Source organism: Podarcis erhardii (assembly GCF_964252035.2).
Source record: "Podarcis erhardii genome assembly, chromosome: 2".
Classification (NCBI taxonomy): domain Eukaryota; kingdom Metazoa; phylum Chordata; class Lepidosauria; order Squamata; family Lacertidae; genus Podarcis; species Podarcis erhardii.
In genome coordinates, this window is record NC_138498.1 from 74,886,037 (window position 1) to 74,906,397 (window position 20,361).

Here is a 20,361-nt window from a genome sequence, read left to right on the forward strand (position 1 = left end):
TTTTACAAACACAAAATATGGCTTTAATAAACAGGTTATAGAATATTAGGAGCCTTCATCAGGTATCTGTGAGTTTCCTGCTATAGTCTTCTTGAGCGGAATAATGCAGATGCTGTTCTTGGCCTCTTTGATCCTCCACCAGCGACCCAATCTGCAATAAAACCCAGGTGAAATAAATTTATCTGCTACTAATACACTCCTTTTTGGTGCTGTGATAAAGTATATCTGAATTTAAACAATCAAGTAAACATTACACAACCCCTATATGGTGCAAGAAGCCATCATCAGTAAAAGAAAGAGACAGAGGCATATATTTATCACTCCTGGCCTTAAAAACAGAGGAACTTAGATTTAACTAAAGTTTACTCTAAAACACTAAGAATTGCAAAGACACTAAGAGACTTCTCCCATGAGAGTGCTAAGCAGGGCATATTTTTTCATGGAAAATGGAACAAATCTCTTTAAGGGCACAGAAGTGCTAAAATGTTATGACCGTTAAATTTTCAGGAGTACTACCAAACTCCATGAGAGATTTAAGAATTCTGCAAGGCAGTTGTAATCTCATCTTGAAACTGAGATCCTCAAGATAGTTTGTAGTAGGGACACACTGTGACAGTTTAAAGCTATTTACATCTATTTTAAAGATGGAGAATGCAATTCAGAATCATGCACACATTGTAACAAAACAGGAAAGGAGTACGGGATACCTGTGTTCTTGTCCAATTCCAGCAACTAGGAAGTTTCCAGAATTCGAGAACTTCAAGCTATTAACAAAGCCAACCTGAGGAGAAACATACCCAGAGATATAAACTTCTGATTCCAGGCTACATAAATCTTATTTGCTAATATAAGAAAATGACATGATTGGTCTAGAAGCCTCCCTTTGATATGCTGACATGGCAGACAGTTTCCATTTCACCTCCATCCAAAGTGTGCAAATGAGCCACCAGCACACCAGAATTATGGAAAGTCTGAGATGTTTTGAAAGTGCTCTGTATATTCCAAGCTGGCATAGGGTCTTGATCATTATATTACAGTCCTACTGCCATTTTATTTTATTTTTCACTCATGCTTTCCAGGACGTCCCAACCTTCTTGCCCCCTTTTTGTAGTTTAAGCCAGTATTTTACTATTCCTTATGGCCAACCTAAAAGTTTTCCGTAAAGAAGAAAACATGGCAACTGCTTCAAAGGATTCCTTAACTCTTTTAGCAGCTCTCCTTCTGAAGCCTCTGTGCCAGAACACTATCAGAAGAAAGGGAATACTGTTTTGGAAACTTTAAAGAGGTCATTCTGCTATACATAGTGCAGTTTGGAGCTGCTGGAAACTTAAAGTGGGCGGGTTTTCTATATCAAAGTAAGCTCACATGACTACTCAGCAGGATATACTGCTGAACACAATGGTTAGTTTATCTACCACTCAACTGCCCCCAATTAATAAGCATTTATTAACTTACAGCCTTCAAAGTGTTTAATACACATGATCTCGATCATCCCTGCAGCAACAGGGCCTGGGACATTAGAATAGTTATCTGCATATTGCAAGGGGAAGAGCTAAGAGAAAGGCTGAACCCATGATCAGAATTCACGGTCAAGGTGAGCTCTGTGCAAAGAAGTCCCCTGGTTCATTTTCAGCCTATCAACAACACTGTGTGCTGTGATTTACAATGGAACGCTACTGATGAAAAGAACACCATCCTCCTCCATGCCTCCAATTTCCTCACCAGGGGAATCTCAAAGAGTGGCTCCAGCCTCCGGAATCCCTCTCCACACTTCCACAACTTCACACTGGCACTGTGCGAACCTGCCAAGAACAAAAGCGTGTCAGGGTTTGTTGTCACATTCATACCTCTTGTTGCGTTTGCTTCATATGTTTTTTCAGGTTGCGTCCTGGAAAGGGTTACTTCTGGGTTTCGCCACTCGCACAGGTGCAGGCGCACAAAACGACGTCACACGCATGCACAGGCGCAGCGAATCGCGACCCATGCACATGCGCAGACGTGGGTTGCGTTCTGCTCATGTTGCAAACGGGACTCCGGAACGGATCCCGTTCACAACCAGAGGTACCACTGTATGGCTTTATTCAATGTTCCAAATATAGGCAGGCTTCCAAATGAGCAGACTGTACAAGTGCAACCAAAAATCTACTCAGCATTGAATCCCACTGAGTTCAATAAGCCCTGCTTCTAAGTACAGAAATGCAGCCTAAAATACACAGCTAGCTTTTACTACAGCAGGCCTTAAAAAAAAAAAATCACCTCCCTTCTTTTAGCTACAGCACAATAGGAAAAGCAAGGCAAGGGTTTCAAATGCTGTGTTCACACATCATTTTAAACCACCAGTCTTCCACTGGTGGGTGACGACACATTAGTGGGTCTCTGCCTGAAGCAATGTGGATCACAACAGGAGCCCTAACACCATACAAGTATATGGTAAAAGATTAAGAAATTGGTGCTCACATGTTTGGGTTAAAAGTGGTCCTGCGTCTGAAACAATTGAAGATATCTGCTTTAAAGGATATCTTGGTTTCAAGATGGATGCACAGCATGGTGATTCATGGAATAAAATTTGCAGGCAATTTACTCCTTCTCCACCAGCCTGGGTTCAGATATAACTGTAAACCAAACCATGGCTTAGCTCCCAGAAACACAGCAAGAGCGAGGCAGAAACAAAGCGCCTTCCATTTTAACACTGCGCACCAGCATACTGCACCTTCACCTTTAAGGCACAGTGAAGCTTAACTATGGTTTACAGTAATGTGCAAATGAGACCAAAGTATGAAGTACCTGTGGCTACGAGGTCACTGTTCAGCAAAGCAGCAACCGAAGAGATCCAGTATGGTTGTTCCAGGCCCTCTGTGCCATGGAGACTGTGGGCTTTCTTCACTGTGGTTAGCGGTTTCTTTTTTGAGAGACCCCAGAGGCATACTGACCTTCAGGAAATATCAAACAATTATATGACATATGTGCAAGAAGAGGCTATGGGGTGAAAGTGCTAGTTCAGCAATGTTAAGGCTTGAGGAAGTACTCACCCATCATCTGCACCAGACACCATATGCTCCTCATTGATCAGCTGAATACAGTCAATGGAGCCCCTAATTCAAAAGAGGAGGCCATTAATCTTTTTAAGACAGCATGCTGCAGTATTTATAAAACCACCTTTTAGGACCAAGCCCTCTCAAGATGTGTGTCCACAGCCATCTTTTATACATAATGAATGAATGAATACCAGCAAGGAACAACAACCATTAACCCACAGATCCTATTTCTTTAAAAAATGAAAGTGTTGAACAGCGTTGCAGATTCAACAGCCCAATGAAAAGCCTTAGCATGAGAATGCCACAACATACAGATCTGCTTTGAGGACCCACTTAAAGGTCTGCATTGATAGAGACCAATAACTGCCATTTCTACAGGTGTGGGGTCACTGTCAAGAAGGGGGTGGGGATGGTTGTTTTGATGCAGGAAAGAATCTCTGCTATCTTCCCCTGGATTAGCAGTTTCATGTATGTTGGGTGCCTCAAACAATGTCCATATTTAAAACCTTCGCCTCCACAGCCCCCTTTTTAAATAGTCCTGCATTTAGGCCCCTAACCACTGTGAAGGAACCAGCGCATACAACATGGTTTTCCAGCCTTTAGCGTTCCTGTCCTATTTTTATATACATTAGGAACTGGGGAAGGACCATAGCTCAGTGGAATAGCTGCTTTGCATGCAGAAGGTCCCACACTCAATGCCTAGCATCTCTAGGAAGGGTTGGGCTAAGTATCCCATCTGAAATCCAGGAGAACTGCTGTCAGCTAGTATCGACACTGACCGATAGTCTGACTCAGTGTAGGTCAGCTTACAGCAAAAATCACAGGGTGCCTTGCTGGATGTGTGACATGCTGCATGTAGCCCACCAACCTGTCTCCCCCCCCCCCAATTCTATGTAAGTACTTACTGGTGCCCATAAAACACCAGCTGGGCTTCCTCAGGGATCTTCCAGATTCTGACAGTGCCGTCCCTCCCTCCTGACGTCACACAGCACTCCCGACTCAAGCTGTCCAGTCCTGTGATCATGTCTTGATGACCAAACCTGGGAGAAAAGCAGGTGTGGGAATAGCAAAATAGATGAGATTCAGCTGTGGAGTGTGCATTTATTTCTGTAATCCCATCCATTTATTTCTGTAATCCCATAAGCACATTAAAAAGAAGGGGGGAAAGGCAAGCTCCTTACAGAGTTTCCACGTAAGCATTTTCAGCCACGTTCCACACTTTGACTGAACGGTCATGCGAGGCGCTGTACAGCTGGTGGGTCTCCTTCCGGAAAGACAGGCCCTGCATTTGGAGAACAGGGAGAGTAAGGAGAAGGGGGACAGTGGTGGAGAGGCAGCAAGATTGGCAGGGATTTTTATTTTATTTATCTGGTCTAGTCAAAATCATTGCAAAAGAAATATATATATATATAATACATAAAAACATGAAAAAATGAAAATAGGCAGGGATTTGATTGGTGTTCACAATCATGGCAGAGTTGAATCTCACTGCCAGACCTAATTTGCCTCCTCTCCAGAGCAGATTTCAAAGCTATGGAACAAGCAACTGGCACAAACTACAGGTGGGGACAAGAGCTTAAACTCAAGTGACATGGCACTTGACCCAAAAAATAAAGGAGGGCCGAGACATATTTTCTGCTACACAATGTAGGACACCACCTATTTTGCAACATGCCCTCAGACAAAAAGTCCCAAATTCCTTTTAAAAGGCACATCATTGCATTTATCTATAAAGGTAAAGGGACCCCTGACTATTAGGTCCAGTCGTGGCCGACTTGGGGTTGCGGCGCTCATCTCGCTTTATAGGCCGAGGGAGCCGGCGTACAGCATGACTAAGCTGCTTCTGGCGAACCAGAGCAGTGCACGGAAACGCCGTTTACCTTCCTGACAGAGTGGTACCTATTAATCTACTTGCACTTTGACATGCTTTCAAACTGCTAGGTTGGCAGGAGCAGGGACCGAGCAACGGAGGCTCACCCCTTCGCAGGGATTCGAACCGCCGACCTTTTGATCGGCAAGTCCTAGGCTCTGTGGTTTAACCCACAGCGCCACCCGCGTCCCGCATTTATCTATATCTAACAGTAATTTCTTTGAATTTAAAATATTTCCCCCCACCTTTCCTATAAGATATAGCTGAACACAGCTCACATTTTAAAAAAGAAATCCAGAAAGCCCACACCCAAATCCTGTGCTTGCCTAAGCTACACCATCACTACAACCAAGGCAATGAACTTACTTACCGATACGGCATCACGGTGACCTGTGAACTTATACAGGTGGCTGCAGGTTGCAGCTTCCCAGATCAAAATAAGTTTGTTCCTATCTCCTGTTGCCTGAGAGAGAAAAGGCAAGGCAAGATGCTTATCAGTACCCACAAGTCTTCAGCAACATTGTACATGTTTACTGGTATCAGCAGTAGTAAGACAACCACTCAGTCGACGACAATTCATGCTGGCTGCTGGATCGGCTCCCTCCCCTTTACTGTACTTAGTTTTTTAGATCAAGCTTCTAGAGAGGCCCAGGGCACACTAAAATCCAAGCCAATAGCTTCTCCACTTGGTGTTAAGTGCTCTGCATGCAAAAGGTCCCGAGTTCAGTCCCTGGGATCTCCAAATAGAGCTGGGAAAGACTTGCAGCCCAAAGTCCAGAGCGACACTGCCCATCAGTGTAGATATTCCTGAGCTGGATGGATCAAGGGTCTGGCTTGGTATAAGGCAGGCTTTTACCACCCTATTAGCAGCTGACAACAGAAGTACCTAACTTTATCCATTCCTGTGAAAGGACAGGTATACAGTGCAGGAATGTCTGAGAACCACATGTGCACCCACATGCGGCCATGTCCAATAACACAAGAGTTTGATTAGCAACCACCTGCCAAAGGGACATCATGCTAGCCAAAAGCCCACCCAAGCGGATTAAGAGGAGCAATAAGGACAACTGGAGGAGGGGTTGTCTGGCTTTCCCTCTTCAAAGCGAAATCTGAGCTGCAAAGATTGAGAACTCAAATAGTCCTCCGTCTCTTGGGAGAAAAGTGTCAGTTTCTCTTACCAGGTATTTGCCATCTGATGAAATAGCCATGGAGAGGATGTGTGCTGTGTGGCCAACATGACTGTCCTTTGTCCCCTTCTTTCCTCTGTGGATCACATGCACCTTTTTCCCACTCTCCACATCCCCTAAGATACAACAACAGCTAAAATGAGTTGGACAAGAAGGCTAATACCACACAGTCATTTTCAAGGAGTTGAGTTACTGCAGTAGAATCCATGGTTGAGGTGGCAAAAACATGGCAGATTTCCTTTTGAAATAAGGTGCCTTCTTACAATAGTTAAAGAGAAATTAGCAGAGATCACACAGAGAGGAGAGGGTGAAATTTAAAACAACAGCACAGGGTTGTATACTGCTAAGTTCAACTCAACACTCAGTCTTAACACTATGCCATTTTGTATAGAATAAGACTCACATTTGATGATTGAACAGTCTTTGGCTGCAGAGAAGATGTATTTATCATCTGGTGTGATGACCAAACAGGTGATGGGGAGCTGGTGACCTCGCAGTACCCTGATTTCAGATGCGTCTGGAGGCTGCAACTGTTCAAAGAGTATCAGTAAGAGCAATATTTGAGGCTGCATCACAAACAATTTCATGCCCGGTGATAAAACTTTAACTGCTTTGCAGTATACAAAGGAAGCATTCCATTCCACTGACTCTGCAAACTGAGGCCCTTTATGTCTCCTATTTCCATACTAGATAAACAGAAGTAGCACTAAATGCTCTTATCCAATACCAAGCCAGATTTGTTAAATAAAACTGGAGCATTGAGCCACCAAAATAACCAACTTCTTTGAAAACTAACTTGAAACAATCAGAATTTGGAAACTGCACAGTTTCTGGCAGAACTATTCCATGAACATTACAATGGCCAAGGAGAAGAGAACAAATTTCATTTAAAAGCGGATGACTAAATATCCAAGTAATCTCAAGTAGCAGAAGAAAGAGTACCATGTGTAATCTGGTAAATTAATATGCCACCTCTCCTTCAAGTAACAAAGCTATAGCTGCTCTGAAATCCTGCAGGAAAAAAGGCTCAAGGGATGCTGTATCTACTTACGATTTTGGCAATTTGTCGCTGCAATTTTCCTTTCTGTTCGAGCTATGGGAAAAGAGTAAAATAAAATTGGATGGAATAGAATCCTCTCTCCCGCTTCCCAAAACCCAAGTAGTTTTAACAACGTGCAAGCAACACTGCTCAAAATTAACAGAACTGATAGGTCTTATCTTTAATTTTAAAAAATCTTATGTTTCCAGCTCTCATGAGTGTGTAGATAAGTATTAGAGGACTGTAGTTACAAATATGCTTTAAGACAGGGGTGGGAAACTGTATGTGTACGTGTTTACACACACACACACACACACACACACACACACACACACACCCCATCAACAACAACAGCCCTTGCTGTCAGTTTCCACTTGCTGTTTGAAAGGCAAGCATGGGTAGGCAGAGATGGACTGCTGATTTTCCTCCTTACCAACCAGCTTCTTGCTACTATGTGGAAGAGGGCATGTTGAAGGTGCCAAGCCCCCAGTCAGCAGCTACAACGTGGAAGGAATTTTTCTTTTACTCTCTAATGAAAATACCCCATTAAAGCTTATTCATTAGCTGAGAAAATCTGCCTCTCCTCTGCCCTTCTGAAGCCCAGCACCTTTTTACCAAGTACAGTATCCTACTCACCACATCTTCCTTCAGCCGGCCAGCAACCAGGTCCTTCTCAAAGGCCTCTTCTTCAGCTTTTTCCTCTTCTGCTCAGGGCAAAACATACAAACAGGCCATAAGACCCAAGGCTTCAAAGAGTGAATGTCATTGAACACGTGAATGTCTTGATGTACATGTGTGTTTCTGTTCCTCCCTGATTCACCCATGAAAACTATGGGAAAGAATTGCCGTGGCTGGAAAACCATGCTAAATTTCATCACATAGTGTGAAGTGGGTAAATTACAACACAAACTATTTTTTTTTTGGAAGCAATTAGCATGGAAATCAGCATGAAACTTCCACTACATTCTGTTAGATTTCCAGATCACGTAACACACAGCAATTACGAAGTAAAGAAACGTTGGGAAAATGTAATAAAGTGCTGCCTGAATACAACCCACAACTCCTACCATCACCAGCCATTGACTAAACTAGTTGGGGATGACAGGAGTTCAGTACAGCAACCCAAGGTTTGAAGAATACTGTCCTAGAACAGCCATTCGTCAAGGTACTAGGGGTCAATTTGTACATATCCCACAAATGCATGGCTGCCACTTGAAATTGCTGGGCGTACCAGTCCCCTGGCAAAAGCTGGCTTATCAGATAAAGTGGCTGTGGCAAAGAGAATCAGAGTTGTTTGTTTGCATAACCACAGGAATCGACCCCAAACACAGGCCATTCCAGACACTTTGAGGAGAACAAGTACCCCAAACCAATCTCCCTTCCCAACACACTTTTTAAAAAATTGCTTCTCTTAAGCAGATTCTAAAAGTCAAAGTTGAGATATGTCAGCAACCTAAGCTATACTGTCTCAGTAAATTTCTGCAATCATTTCCTCTACATCAATTTTTTTTAAAAAAAGACCATGAGCTTCTCATAGGAGCTTTCACCCTTCATTTCAGATTCTCTTACTTTTTAAAACCATCTTGGCTGATATTTTATAATACTTCACAGAGTTTGCAGTCATGTTATATCACAACATATCCAACATCTCACCTTGCTGTCGAAGCTGCTCCAGATATAACTTTGCTAATCTTAGTTTCTTTTCTTGTGCTGTCTCCTCAATTTCATCTGCTGCTTCATTGTTCTTTTTCCTTGCTGGGCTACAGGTGGGAAAGATACAACCCATAAGGCTTTCTCTCTTACAATCATCCATTAGCTAGAAATAACATTCTCACAATCTCAGAGGAGACTTCAGTTCTCCCAGAGTGTCCCCTAAGAAAGGGTCAAGAAAGGGTTGTGTTCCAAGAATCCCTGCAAGCTGCACTGCAAAGTATTACACAAATGTCTAGACCTATGCAAGAACATAACAGCCTGCTTTGCAGCAAGGAGAACACAATTTTCTCACCCAACTCTCTTATTATCTTACCCCCCTTAGGGAGAGGATTCATACCAAGTCTGGTCCTTTGAATTCATTTTTCTGAGAACATGCATCTTTATTCAAGATCATGCATCTTTCCTTCTAAGCTACAGAGGGAGACCAATGCATATCCTTACGTGTCTGGTTCAGAATCACTGGAAATCTCCTCATTCAGCTTAGAGCCAGCTTTCTGCCACGCTTTCTCATCTGCAGCAGGGAGCTAGGAAGTAAAGCAATCATTTCAGAAAACAATTGCAAGTCTATTAAGATGAAGCACTGCTATACAGTATTGAGGAACAGGAGTTTTAAGTGGTAAATATGGCCAATGACTAGTAACTAGAGAACTGACTAATTGTGCAACCAAAACCCATTCTACATGCAAAATTCTCTCTCTGGATTCTCATAACTACCAAAGTACGGGCATGAAGTACAAAGCTAATGGCAAGTTCTCAAAAGACAGAATCATGACCCCTACTGCTTATTTAACAAACAATTTAAGCCTGCGAGGCACCCTCGAGTACCGCTTAAGGCCGCTAGCGAAAAGAGCAACATGCTCGACTGAAACCAGTGGACTTCCTCGCGAGTAAACTTGCTAAGGCTCACTGCACAGTTGCCGGTGCTCATCCCACCCTATTCCTTACTGTTTTGGAAACGAGCACGTGGCGCTACCCCCACCACCCTCCTCACCCTCAGTCTCTGCCCCCGTGAGAATAACTTGCTTAGGGCAGTGGAGGGGGGGGGCCTTAAACGAGCCCGACGGCAGAAAGGGGAGAGCGGGTCGCCAAGTAATTCAGCCACGCGGCGCCCCGGGGTGGGGGGCTCGGCCGCTCTCCCCTCCCCCCCCCCCACTTACCGCACTCCCCACTGACCTTGCGCTTCTTGCGCGCTGCGCCCCCCGCCGTTGAGCCCGAAGCGGAAGCTCCGCGCTGCCTCTGCTGCTTTCTCTTCATCCCCGCCGCCGCCATGCTGCTCCCGGAGCTGCTGCTTCACCGCAGCGCACTTCCTGCACGCGGCTCGCCGAGCCAACCCCCTCGGCGCTTTCCTATTGGGCGGAAACGCCTCCGGCCTTTCTCATTGGCTGAGATTCCTCCCGAGGAAGGAAGGAAGGCGGAGACGGGTGGGTTGGCAGCGTCACGCCTCCTTCCGCCGGGTTCGTTTTCATTGGTCCGTAAAGTCAGCTACCTGCCTTCTTTAATGGTCCGCTAAGCCGCTCGTCTTGCTGTGGAAGCGGGGGACTGGGCAAGCGCGATGCGCTGCCTTTAGGTGAGGAACGCACAGCTTCTGCATTGAGCTTCGCGCACCATTTGGGGGCGGGCTTGGAGCGGCAGCAGCGGGGGAGCAATTCCCGCGGGGACCGGTGCGCTTGCAACTTTGCATGCCCGGACTTTGGGGAGGCTTATGGCAGAAGGAGACGGACGAGGGGTGCGAAGGCGGCGGCGCTGGGAGGCACAAGAGGCCAGCTGGCGGAGTGCGTGGGGACGTGGCTTAGCCCTTGGAATGCGCAGGGCGGGTGAACCACAGAGCTATGCAAAGCCGGGGGAGCGAAGAGACCGCAGATTGCCCGTGCAGCCTGCTAGTTTGCACGGGATGACATGAATCAAGAGTTTCCCCTTCTGGGTGCCCTTGTTTTCAGGGACACGCACAACCCTCACTAATCCCTGGTGCTCTTATCTCTGTTCATTCATGCATGGGAGATAGGGGGGGGTGTTAATTCAATAAAAAACATTATTTTAATTTAGTGCCCAAACAAGTGAGTGGATGCAGAAGTTGCTTGCTCTCTTCTGCGCCCCTTTTGCCGGCCGGCCTGGTCCGGCTGTTCTAGCACGCGTTGATGGACAGCTCGGCGTGCAGCCGGGCTCTGCTGCTCAGCCCCTTCCTTGCCTCTGCGCTGGGCTGGCTCCTTCCCCGGGAGGCGTGTTGTTGCAGCCACTGATCGAAGGCTGAGGTCACTAGGGGGGAGGAGGGGACGGCAAGCGAGGAAGAGGGAAAGCCCAAGCGGCAGATCTCGCCCTCCGACTTGCCCAAACTTGCCCTGCCACTTTGCCTGGCTTCTTTCTGCTGGCGCTCCGCGTCTAGGAGGACCACCGGGCTACGAAGAGCCGGTGCACCACCCACCCACAACGCGGTGAGTTTTGCTACTCTGGGCAGGCGGGAGGTGGGGTGGGGTTTGAGAAGTAAATAAATAGCTGGGTGGCGGCGACTGGCCCTTTATCTTATTTGTCTCTGGTTCGTTCCCAAAGCGACAGTCGGGGAACGTGGACAGAATCCGTAGCTGTCTATACCGGATCTGATTTCTTCGAATTGGAGAGAGGTACTGGAGACGTCCCCAAACAACGTAGAGCCTCTGTATCTTGATAACGGGGTACTGCGGATTCCTTTTAATCCGGGCTGGAACCTCCGCTGTAGTTGCGCCCTCGCTGGCGCTGATCCTAAGCGAGTACTTGACAGGACTGTGCGCTTTTTGCTTTGACCCTCCTCCGCAAGTTAATGGGTCGCTACCCACTTTTTAAAGGGGCAAATCCCCACATAGCATCCTTTGAGTGTAAACACCTATCTGGTAAATTGGGGGAAGTGCTGATTCTTGCCACCTTCGTCTTCAGGAAGAAGGGCAGGAGAGAAATACAGTAAATAAATTATTCCCCCTTCCTCCCCACACACATTATGTTCCACATTATTAATACAGATGTACAGTATTGGTGGGCCAGCAAAAATTCTTGCATGGCTTGAAACCTTTGGCAAAATCATTTGCAAGTCTTCCAAAAGTTGTGCAGTTCGGAGACAACCTGTGAAAGCAGCCAGTGGGCTGCCCATCTGTAGTATGATGCCAATATGGGATCTTAATTGCCCCACCCCATCCCCCCCAAAAGACCATTTGCGCTTTTCATTTGTGCATCAAGAGCGCATACTTTCCATCATCAGAGTATGTATGCTATACATTTTGCATACAGCAGGCTATGGATGATTGCTTACATAACTCAGAAGGTTTTTTCTCTCTGGTAAGATTTGATTTTTTTTGTTTTGTTTTTTAAATCTTTGCTTTGTGTGGTTTGGCTTGCTTGTTTGTGTATGCTATTATTCAGCAAGCCCCTTTCTGGACCAGAACTGTGTTGAGCTTGCTGTATGCTGTCAGCTGAGTGGGGTACCCCAGCCAGATGGGCGGGGTATAAATAGTAAAAATTATTATTATTGTGTAGACTGGTTTTACGGAGTCGGGAGGTGCAGATAACAAAACAACCCTGTTATGAGGCAGCTATTTCTCTCAATTTTAAGATGTTAAACAATACTAAAGAACAGGATTTTCTACTAGATTTCCACTAAATCCCTCAGTTCAAGGTGCAAACCTCTTCTTAATCCAAGCAGGAGGAGGAGGATACTAGCATGAAGGCAAAGGAAGTTGCTTCTGCCTCTTCATTAATATAGGTAGCAAAGCATAGAGGCAAGTCCAGTGATCCTGAAAGATAAGAACATTTGCATAATATTGATCTGTCTACTTCTGTTATTTGGTATCTATATCATCATTAGCCACTAATTCATAGATGCTCCATAGACCACCTGACTGAAGCCCATGGACCATAGTTTGGGAATTCCTCACTCGGTCCCTGCGCATGCTTTCTTGATGCCATCTGATCCCGTCCACCATCTCACCTGCTATTCTCTCTCACCTCCACCAGATAATCAGTCTGTTTCTCGGACTCCTTCCTCTGCTGTGTTCAAGCATTATCTCACCTGTTCTCAAACAGCATCTGTTGGTTCACCTTTCCTCTCCAAGTCTTACCTTCTGGCTATAATGCTTGCAAAATCCTTTATATTGTATGCAAGTATACTGTTTCTAAGGCCTAGAAAAGACAGTTTCCTCTTGTGCAATAAAGCTGTGACTTGTTAGTGAAAGCTGTGCACTGTTATTGAAATAGCATTAACATAACCGTGCACTTTCAGTTGTGACTCATTAGGAAAATATTCTGCTGCCATTGACTGCCAGTCAGCTTTCTGCAAGTTAAAAGTTGGCTCCTTGCCTGTTCCTGGCATTGGATTAGCAAATCAGAATTTAAAACGCTTGGAGTAGCTAACAAACCTACAGGTGATGGGAAGCATAATAAGGTCCAGCCAAAGATTCCAGATTTCCCAAGGCTGATTTGTTAACAGATTGATACAGTTAAAAACCTAAAAGGAAGATCTGCTGTCAAAGGAATAAAGGTCTGAACTAACAGGGTGATTAGGGTGATTAGGAAGGAGAGGGCTTGGGGCTGAGTCAGCTATGAAACTGGCATTTGGCTCTGATAGTTGTTGTATGGCTGTTTGCCTAGGGTGTGGGCCTGTGGGCCTAGGACTAAAGACAACATGTTCATCTCTGTGGCACAATGGGTCAGTGCACCTGGCTGTTAACCCAAAGGTTTGCACTTCCCTCCACAGGGTTAGATTAGAGTGCTGCTGCTGTTTCATACATAATCAAATTGCATGTTGAGCTTGTACATTTACATAATATTCTATGGCTGTGCACACACCATACATTTGAAGCGCGCGCACACCTCACACAGAGAATCCTGGGAACTGTAGTTTATCCCTCACAGAGCTACAATACTCAGAGCTATGGTTCCGAGGATATTTTAGGGGAAGGTATGTGCTTTAAATAGGGACGCGGGTGGCGCTGTGGGTAAAACCTCAGCACCTAGGACTTGCCGATCACATGGTCGGCAGTTCGAATCCCCGCGGCTGGGTGCGCTCCCGTCGTTCCGTCCCAGCGCCTGCCAACCTAGCAGTTCGAAAGCACCCCCGGGTGCAAGTAGATAAATAGGGACCGCTTACTAGCGGGAAGGTAAACGGCGTTCCGTGTGCTGCGCTGGCTCGCCAGATGCAGCTTGTCACGCTGGCCACGTGACCCAGAAGTGTCTGCGGACAGCGCTGGCTCCCGGCCTATAGAGTGAGATGAGCGCACAACCCTAGAGTCTGGCAAGACTGGCCCGTACGGGCAGGGGTACCTTTACCTTTACCTTTATGTGCTTTAAATATGCTTTACCCGTATGGTATGTACACAACCTATATCAGGGGTCAGCAAACTTTTTCAGTCCACTGTCCCTCAGACCTTGTGGGGTGCCAGACTATATTTTTTTGGGGGGGGGGTGAATGAATTCCTATGCCCCACAAATAACCCAAAGATGCATTTTAAATAAAAGAGCACATTCTACTCATGTAAAAACATGCTGATTCCCAGACCGTCCACGGGCCAGATTTAGAAAGCAGTTGGGCTGGATCTGGCCCCCAGGCCTTAGTTTGCCTACCATGGCCTATATCTATATGCAGCCTTTGCTAGATCTGAGCAGAGTGCACAGCCACACTCAGAATTCTCATATGTGGGAATGTCATCCAAATCTGGCAGGAAAGAAAAGCAGAAGTCTTTGGAGCTACATTATGCTAGCAGGAGCACTCCTTGGGGTCTTGGCTGTTGTAATACCAAGCAGTGTGCTGTTGCCGCTAAGTCAGTCTTTCGGAAAGTCTGTGTTTTGCCAGAGTTTTATTGAAGAGCCTGATCAGTCGGCAGAAAGGAACTACTCCAGTATTCCTTTATAAAATGTATTTAATGGTAATGCTTGAAGTAGACAAGTCCTCTCCCTGTTCTCACTTAAACGAAATCACAGAGAAGGTCAGTGTGGGTCATTTAGGGACTGGTACTTCTAGTGACCTCCTGAGTCAAGAATTAACTTGCCTCCCTTTTTTGCAGTTGAATAAGAGCAGCAGCCTGACTCCTTTGGGAAACAGGGTAAGACTCTGGAGGGAACGATGCCGCCAAAGCGCAAGGCCCCTGCCCAAACCAGGGCAGCAGTCAAGGGCAAGAAAGTGAAACAGGAGCCGGAGCTAAAGGTTGAACCTGAAGAAGACAGTTTCCGCTCCACTGTGGAGGCACTGAAGGCAGCTCCCAAAGAGAAGCTCAAGGCCAAAATTGATTCTGCCTGTCAGCTGAGCGACGTTGATAGCGCCAAGGTGAGAGCAAAGCTCTGGCTGAAGTGTTCCCTGTGTCCAGTATCCATTAGGGGGTGGGGAAGGGGTCATTCCCACTTTCACCTGGCCCTGCAATGGGATAGTGTAGCATAATGGGAGTCCTCCTGTCTCTTGTGGGCACCTGTGAGATAAGATGGCGCCCGGCACGCTTCCCCTGTGCCGATGGGCGCCTGTGCCGATAGAAAAAGCTTGAGCTCTCTTACCAAAGTCCTTAGCAGAGTCCTTAGCAGAGTTTTGCAGCGGCAGAAAGTGTTGCCTTGTGTGTGGATAATAAATCAGACTGTACGCAGGCTTCTTGCTAATCTCCAACAGCCTTTTAATGAGAAGAAAAACATCATAAATCAGCCCGGCGAGAGAACGGACATCCTTTCGTCTCTCAGCCAAAAACGAAAGGAAAACTCACACACAAAGAAAGATTCCCATATGTGAACATAACCACGCCTCAGAATGTGAGACGGCACACAGAACTGTTTAACCCTGTAAGTTCTGATTCTCCTCACAGCACCTGTAGTGGGGCAGTGAAGGTCAAAGTACACACTGAATCTTGAGGCTTCTTTCTTTTCCTTTAGCAGGGCAGCCAGGGCTGCATGTCCCAAGTCAGGCATAGGCAAACTCGGCCCTCCAGATGTTTTGGGACTACAATTCCCATCATCCCTGACCACTGGTCCTGCTAGCTAGGGGTCATGGGAGTTGTAGGCCAAAAACATCTGGAGGGCCAAGTTTGCCTATGCCTGTCCCAAGTAGAGGAGGGGGGAAATTAATGGAACCAAAAATTGTTGTTGTCTCCCCCGTCCCGCCAGAGCCTTAATAGGATTGGGCAGTGTTCTGTCCTTCAGGACTCCTTCTGTCCATTTGTCTTCTGCATAGATCTTTTAGCAAAAACTACTAATCAAGGTGAGGATCCCATTGGGAGAGTCCAGCCAGACTAAGAATTTATCCTCTTGGATTCTGGCCTAGACTTTATTATAGCACTTGGTATTTGTTAGTTCTTGCAATACTCTTTAAGTGCTGGGCTCTGATTGTACTCCCGTTTTGCCAGGTGTCAATCACAGGCTGGAATTTAGCCACACAGAGGTTGCTGTGGGTGTCTTAGGGGCGTTCATGTTGCCTGTTACGATTTTAGATTCACGAGGACTACGACTGCATGCTGAACCAGACCAACATTGGCCACAATAACAACAAGTTCTACATCATCCAACTCATAGAACAGAATGGGAAGTACAGCTGTTGGAACCGCTGGGGCCGTGTGGTGAGTAGCTTGCCCTCAAGATGGCCCCTGCACTTGTTCTTTTCTCAAAAATCTGTGTGGGTGGGGGTCTCTAAGACTGACACAATTATATACAGCTGTGGATAGTGATGCCTAGCGCTGGAATAAAGGGGGAGAGATAGCCCAGACCTTAGTCAATTTAAAAGAAAGCTTTAACTCTTCCAGCAATGTTTCCTGAATGACAGTTTGCAGAGCCATAACACATCCAGACCCTGTGCTTGCTATTAGTGTTCCTAGCCATATTTATTGCTTAATATTCCCCAGGTTGGTTAAAAGATGCGAGGTGGTGGGCCTAGCATTAAGAAAGTCTGGAAAATACCATTCCTCATTGACCATTGAAACACGGGAGAGAGTGAGTCAGAGAAAGTCGAATAGCAGGAGTTGGAACTAAGGAAAGGAATAGGAATAGTTTCACATACGTGACACCTAAGTGTTGGGGCCTCTGGGCACCATTTAAGTGGTACAAGATTCCCTGGCGTTAAGTGGCTACGAAGCTGAGATCATCCAGTTCTTATGCTGAAGCAAGCAGGCTGACTACTGCTGCTGCCATAAAACTGTTTACAAGGTTGTAAACACCTTTAGCCTGGTAATGTGGATTCTCGCTTTGCTTAGCCTAGAGCTGTTGGTATATCAGGCGCAGTGTTTCAGCGGACTTGCTACAGATAATGGTTTCACAAAATAATTGTCTTGGAGCAGTGTGTTACCACTTCAGGGTAATAGGTAGGCTGGCCACAGTGTGCAGCAATCTTGGTCTATGGCTTCTGGGCATTTGCGATTGGGGGGTGGAAATAAGCCTTTTCCCAATAGTAATAAAGTCCTGTGTTTCAGACCTTTGGTCTAATCCAGGTACGCTCTTCTAAAGTGAATCCCTTGAGCCTGGAGTTGCCAAACAGGGTGCCCTCCAGATGCTGTTAAGACTACAACTCCCATCAGCCCCAGCAAGTGTGGCCCAAAGGTCAGAGATCATGGAAGCTGTAGCATAGGAGCATCTTGAGGACACCATGCTTTGGGCTAATGGCACTGCCACACATTTCTCCCTTTTATTTGCCCTGCTTTCTTAATATTGCAAAGCATTTTAAATTAACAAGGCAAAACACCATGGGCGCAGCCAGATTTATGTTTCGGGGGGCAGAATTGAGCTACCTGTGATGCGATTGGTCAGTTAAGTATTTTTATTTACTTACTTGATTTGAGGGGCAGCTGTCCCCTGGCTATGCCCTTGTGGAACACAGAACAGCAACAGTCACTAGATGTCAGAGGTGACCTGCAAGCCTGACTAGGCCCAGGGGGGTGTTTTAACCCAAACTGTGAAGAGGCAAAAGCGTTATTGCGAAGGAACGACTGGGAGCTTATGCACACTTCCCATTCAGAGCTCGCTTGTGCAGCTCCGGGTGCTCTCGGCTCAAATAAGCTTGTCGGCACTCAGAGCCATCCCCCTGAAGTCTGTTTTGCAAACTGTTTGTTTTTAATCTAGTAAGAGGCCAGTGACCTTGGAGAATCAACGCGAGGCAATTGTTGTTTGCTTCTTCCAGACATGTGTTGCAATGGCAAAATTGCACAAGTTCATTCTTCAGTTATCTATTAAAATTAGACATGAGCTTGCAGTAAAGTAATCAATACAGAGAACATTGAGACAATGTGCTCTTGAGAAAGAAATGTTTACATCTTATGTTGATCAGGTTGTTGTTGTTGTTAAATTGCAACGTAATTCAGCAGTTGAAATTTCCTAACAGCCGTGGGCGCAATCCCACGCATGTCTTTTCAGAAGTCCCTTTGGATCAAGTGGGTCTTTAGTGGGTGTCTGACTGCAGCCTTAATTAATTTTCTCAGTAGAACTCCTAGGACATGTCCCGGTTCCCCAAGCTGCAATTTTGTAACCAGGGCAATAGTGTTTGTTGAAGCTATAGGCAGAGATGGGAGACCCCAGAGTGTCCAGGTTTGCTAAACTGCAGCTCCTGTCATCCCTGACAACCTATTGGGAGTTGGGATCCAGCATTTTCTGCTGTGGGGGGGGGGGGATCTCTTTTAAAGAACATTGGGTGGTATTCTACTAAGAGAGACTCAGAGTTGATCCCTTGAAATTAATGAACGTGACTAAGTTAGGACCATTAATTTCAAGACGTCTCCTCTGAGTAAAACTTTCAGCTGTGTGTCCAGCTTAAAGCAGCCTTTTATTGTAACCTGTGAGGCAGACATAAATGCAAGCTGAATAAGTTTGTCTTGACCTGATGTGCCCCCTTGGGTGAAACCCTCTTTATGTCAGGCCTTTAGACCCAAGTTTTATTTGCCTACCTGACTGTTGAGGGTGTGGGTGGCTAGGATTGTTCTCTCCCAGTTGTCTTTTCCTCCTCCAAGGCTCAAGTTTCAAAAGGTTTTTATTCCTGGAATTAGGTTGTCATAACTTGGCAGGGACTCTGTGCTTGAGAACCTGGAGTTGGAGCTGTACTGAGTCATCCATCAGAATAGGCTCTTTGCCACCACCCTTTTGCTAATTTTCACCACATGTCGTCCTCCCCTCTTGCTTTGCTTGCATACCAAATACACTCTACAGTGACTGCCACATAAGAGACACACTCCCCCCCCCGCCCCCCCGCCATCCTTGGCTTTTAGGCGGAAACACAAAACATACTTCTCTGGAGACCAAGGTAAGGAGCTGAAGTTATTAGTTAGCTTTCTCTTATTCCAGAGGCTAATGGCTCTGATAGGCCCATTGCAGTTCTTCAGAGAACGCAAATACATGTCTGTGTATTCCAGAGTGGTCCCTCTATGCTCTAGCTGGGGTGGTGGGGAAGGAAAAAGATGTTAGGTAAAATCGCTATAAGTTGATGCTAGGAAGAAATCTCTTTTTTTTTTTTAAATAATTTTTATTAATTTTCATAAAACAAAAAACACAAAATTAAACAAACAAACAAACAATACATGACTTCCCCATGCCTCCCCTTCACTGCACCCCTGTGTCCAAAATTTTTAGCAATCCTTCATTCCTTTTCAAAATTTGATTTCCTTCATGATTTTCTTAACTTAAATATTTCCAACTATAATTCTCTATTTCTTAACCCTTGACATTTTGTCAGTCCAAAATTTTGCAACAATTTTTAAGATATAATTTAAATTTTTTCCAGTCCTCTTCCACTGTCTCCTTCCTCTGATCACGGATTCTGCCGGTCATCTCTGCCAGTCCCATGAATTCAGTCACCTTCGTCTGCCATTCTTCCAGAGTAGGTAGTTCTTGCATCTTCCAATACTTTGCTAGAAGTATTCTTGCTGCTGTAGTTGCATACATAAAAAAGATCTTATCTTTTTTTGGTACCAATTGGCCGACCATACCCAAGAGAAAAGCCTCCGGTTTTTTTACAAATGTCCACTTAAGGACTTTCTTAATTTCATTATAGATCATTTCCCAGTAGGCTTTAACCCTTGGGCAGGTCCACCAAAGATGATAGAAAGTTCCTTCACATTCATTACATTTCCAACATTTGTTACTGGGCAAATGATATATCTTTGCAAGCTTGACTGGAGTCATGTACCATCTATAGATCATTTTCATTATGTTTTCTTTCAAGGCACTACATGCCGTAAATTTAAGTCCTGTGGTCCATAACTGTTCCCAGTCAGCAAACATAATATCATGACCTAAGTCTTGTGCCCATTTGATCATAGCTGATTTAACTGTTTCATCCTGTGTATTCCATTTCAGCAACAAGTTATACATTTTAGACAAATTCTTAGTATTGGTCTCTAACAGTTCTGTTTCCAATTTTGACCTCTCTTTCTGGAATCCTAATTTCTTGTCCTGTTTAAAAGTCTCATTTATCTGATAGTAATGTAACCAGTCTCGAACTTTGGATTTTAATTTCTCAAAGCTCTGTAATTTAACTTTTTCACCATCATATTCTATAATTTCACTATATTTTGGCCAATTAGAGTCCATGTTAAGTTTTTTTACCGCTCT

General features: G+C 45.3%; 2 protein-coding genes across 4 annotated transcripts in view; one reads left to right on the forward strand and one right to left on the reverse strand.

Annotated features, from left to right (window-relative positions):
• RRP9 (ribosomal RNA processing 9, U3 small nucleolar RNA binding protein) lies at window positions 1-10,163 on the reverse strand. Of its 2 annotated transcripts, XM_081850485.1 has the most exons (15): window positions 10,018-10,161; window positions 9,286-9,368; window positions 8,785-8,891; window positions 7,768-7,835; window positions 7,144-7,185; window positions 6,496-6,622; window positions 6,084-6,208; window positions 5,276-5,368; window positions 4,217-4,317; window positions 3,941-4,075; window positions 3,030-3,092; window positions 2,785-2,930; window positions 1,723-1,802; window positions 708-781; window positions 1-151 (listed from the first exon to the last, which is right to left on the reverse strand). In XM_081850485.1, exons 1-15 carry the CDS (start codon window positions 10,111-10,113, stop codon window positions 46-48), a joined length of 1,446 nt encoding a protein of 481 aa, XP_081706611.1. In that variant the 5' UTR covers window positions 10,114-10,161; the 3' UTR covers window positions 1-45. The 2 variants fall into 2 exon arrangements, 1 of the variants encoding a protein (XP_081706611.1); XR_014153504.1 differs by lacking the exon at window positions 1-151 and having other exon boundaries at window positions 741-781; window positions 2,785-2,925; window positions 10,018-10,163.
• A 258-nt stretch (window positions 10,164-10,421) lies between these two features.
• PARP3 (poly(ADP-ribose) polymerase family member 3) overlaps window positions 10,422-20,361 on the forward strand; it is a 28,172-nt gene continuing 18,232 nt past the window's right edge. The window contains exons 1-3 of one of the 2 annotated variants that reach the window (XM_081850483.1): window positions 10,422-11,273; window positions 14,865-15,124; window positions 16,266-16,391. In XM_081850483.1, the coding sequence (XP_081706609.1) occupies window positions 14,924-15,124; window positions 16,266-16,391 (327 nt within the window). In that variant the 5' untranslated portion in view covers window positions 10,422-11,273; window positions 14,865-14,923. Of the gene's footprint in view, window positions 11,274-11,388; window positions 11,773-14,864; window positions 15,125-16,265; window positions 16,392-20,361 lie in introns of those variants that run through there. The other variant, XM_081850484.1, reaches the window with a different exon arrangement.

Excerpts from the sequence above, each read along its gene's own strand:
- RRP9 (XM_081850485.1), bottom strand. The coding sequence starts at position 10,113 with ATGGCGGCGGCGGGGATGAAGAGAAAGCAGCAGAGGCAGCGCGGAGCT. Across the intron at positions 5,369-6,083 it reads CATCAGATGGCAAATACCTG|GCAACAGGAGATAGGAACAA; the intron begins GTAAGAGAAACT and ends TTTCTCTCTCAG. Across the intron at positions 4,318-5,275 it reads GTCACCGTGATGCCGTATCG|GGCCTGTCTTTCCGGAAGGA; the intron begins GTAAGTAAGTTC and ends CTCCAAATGCAG.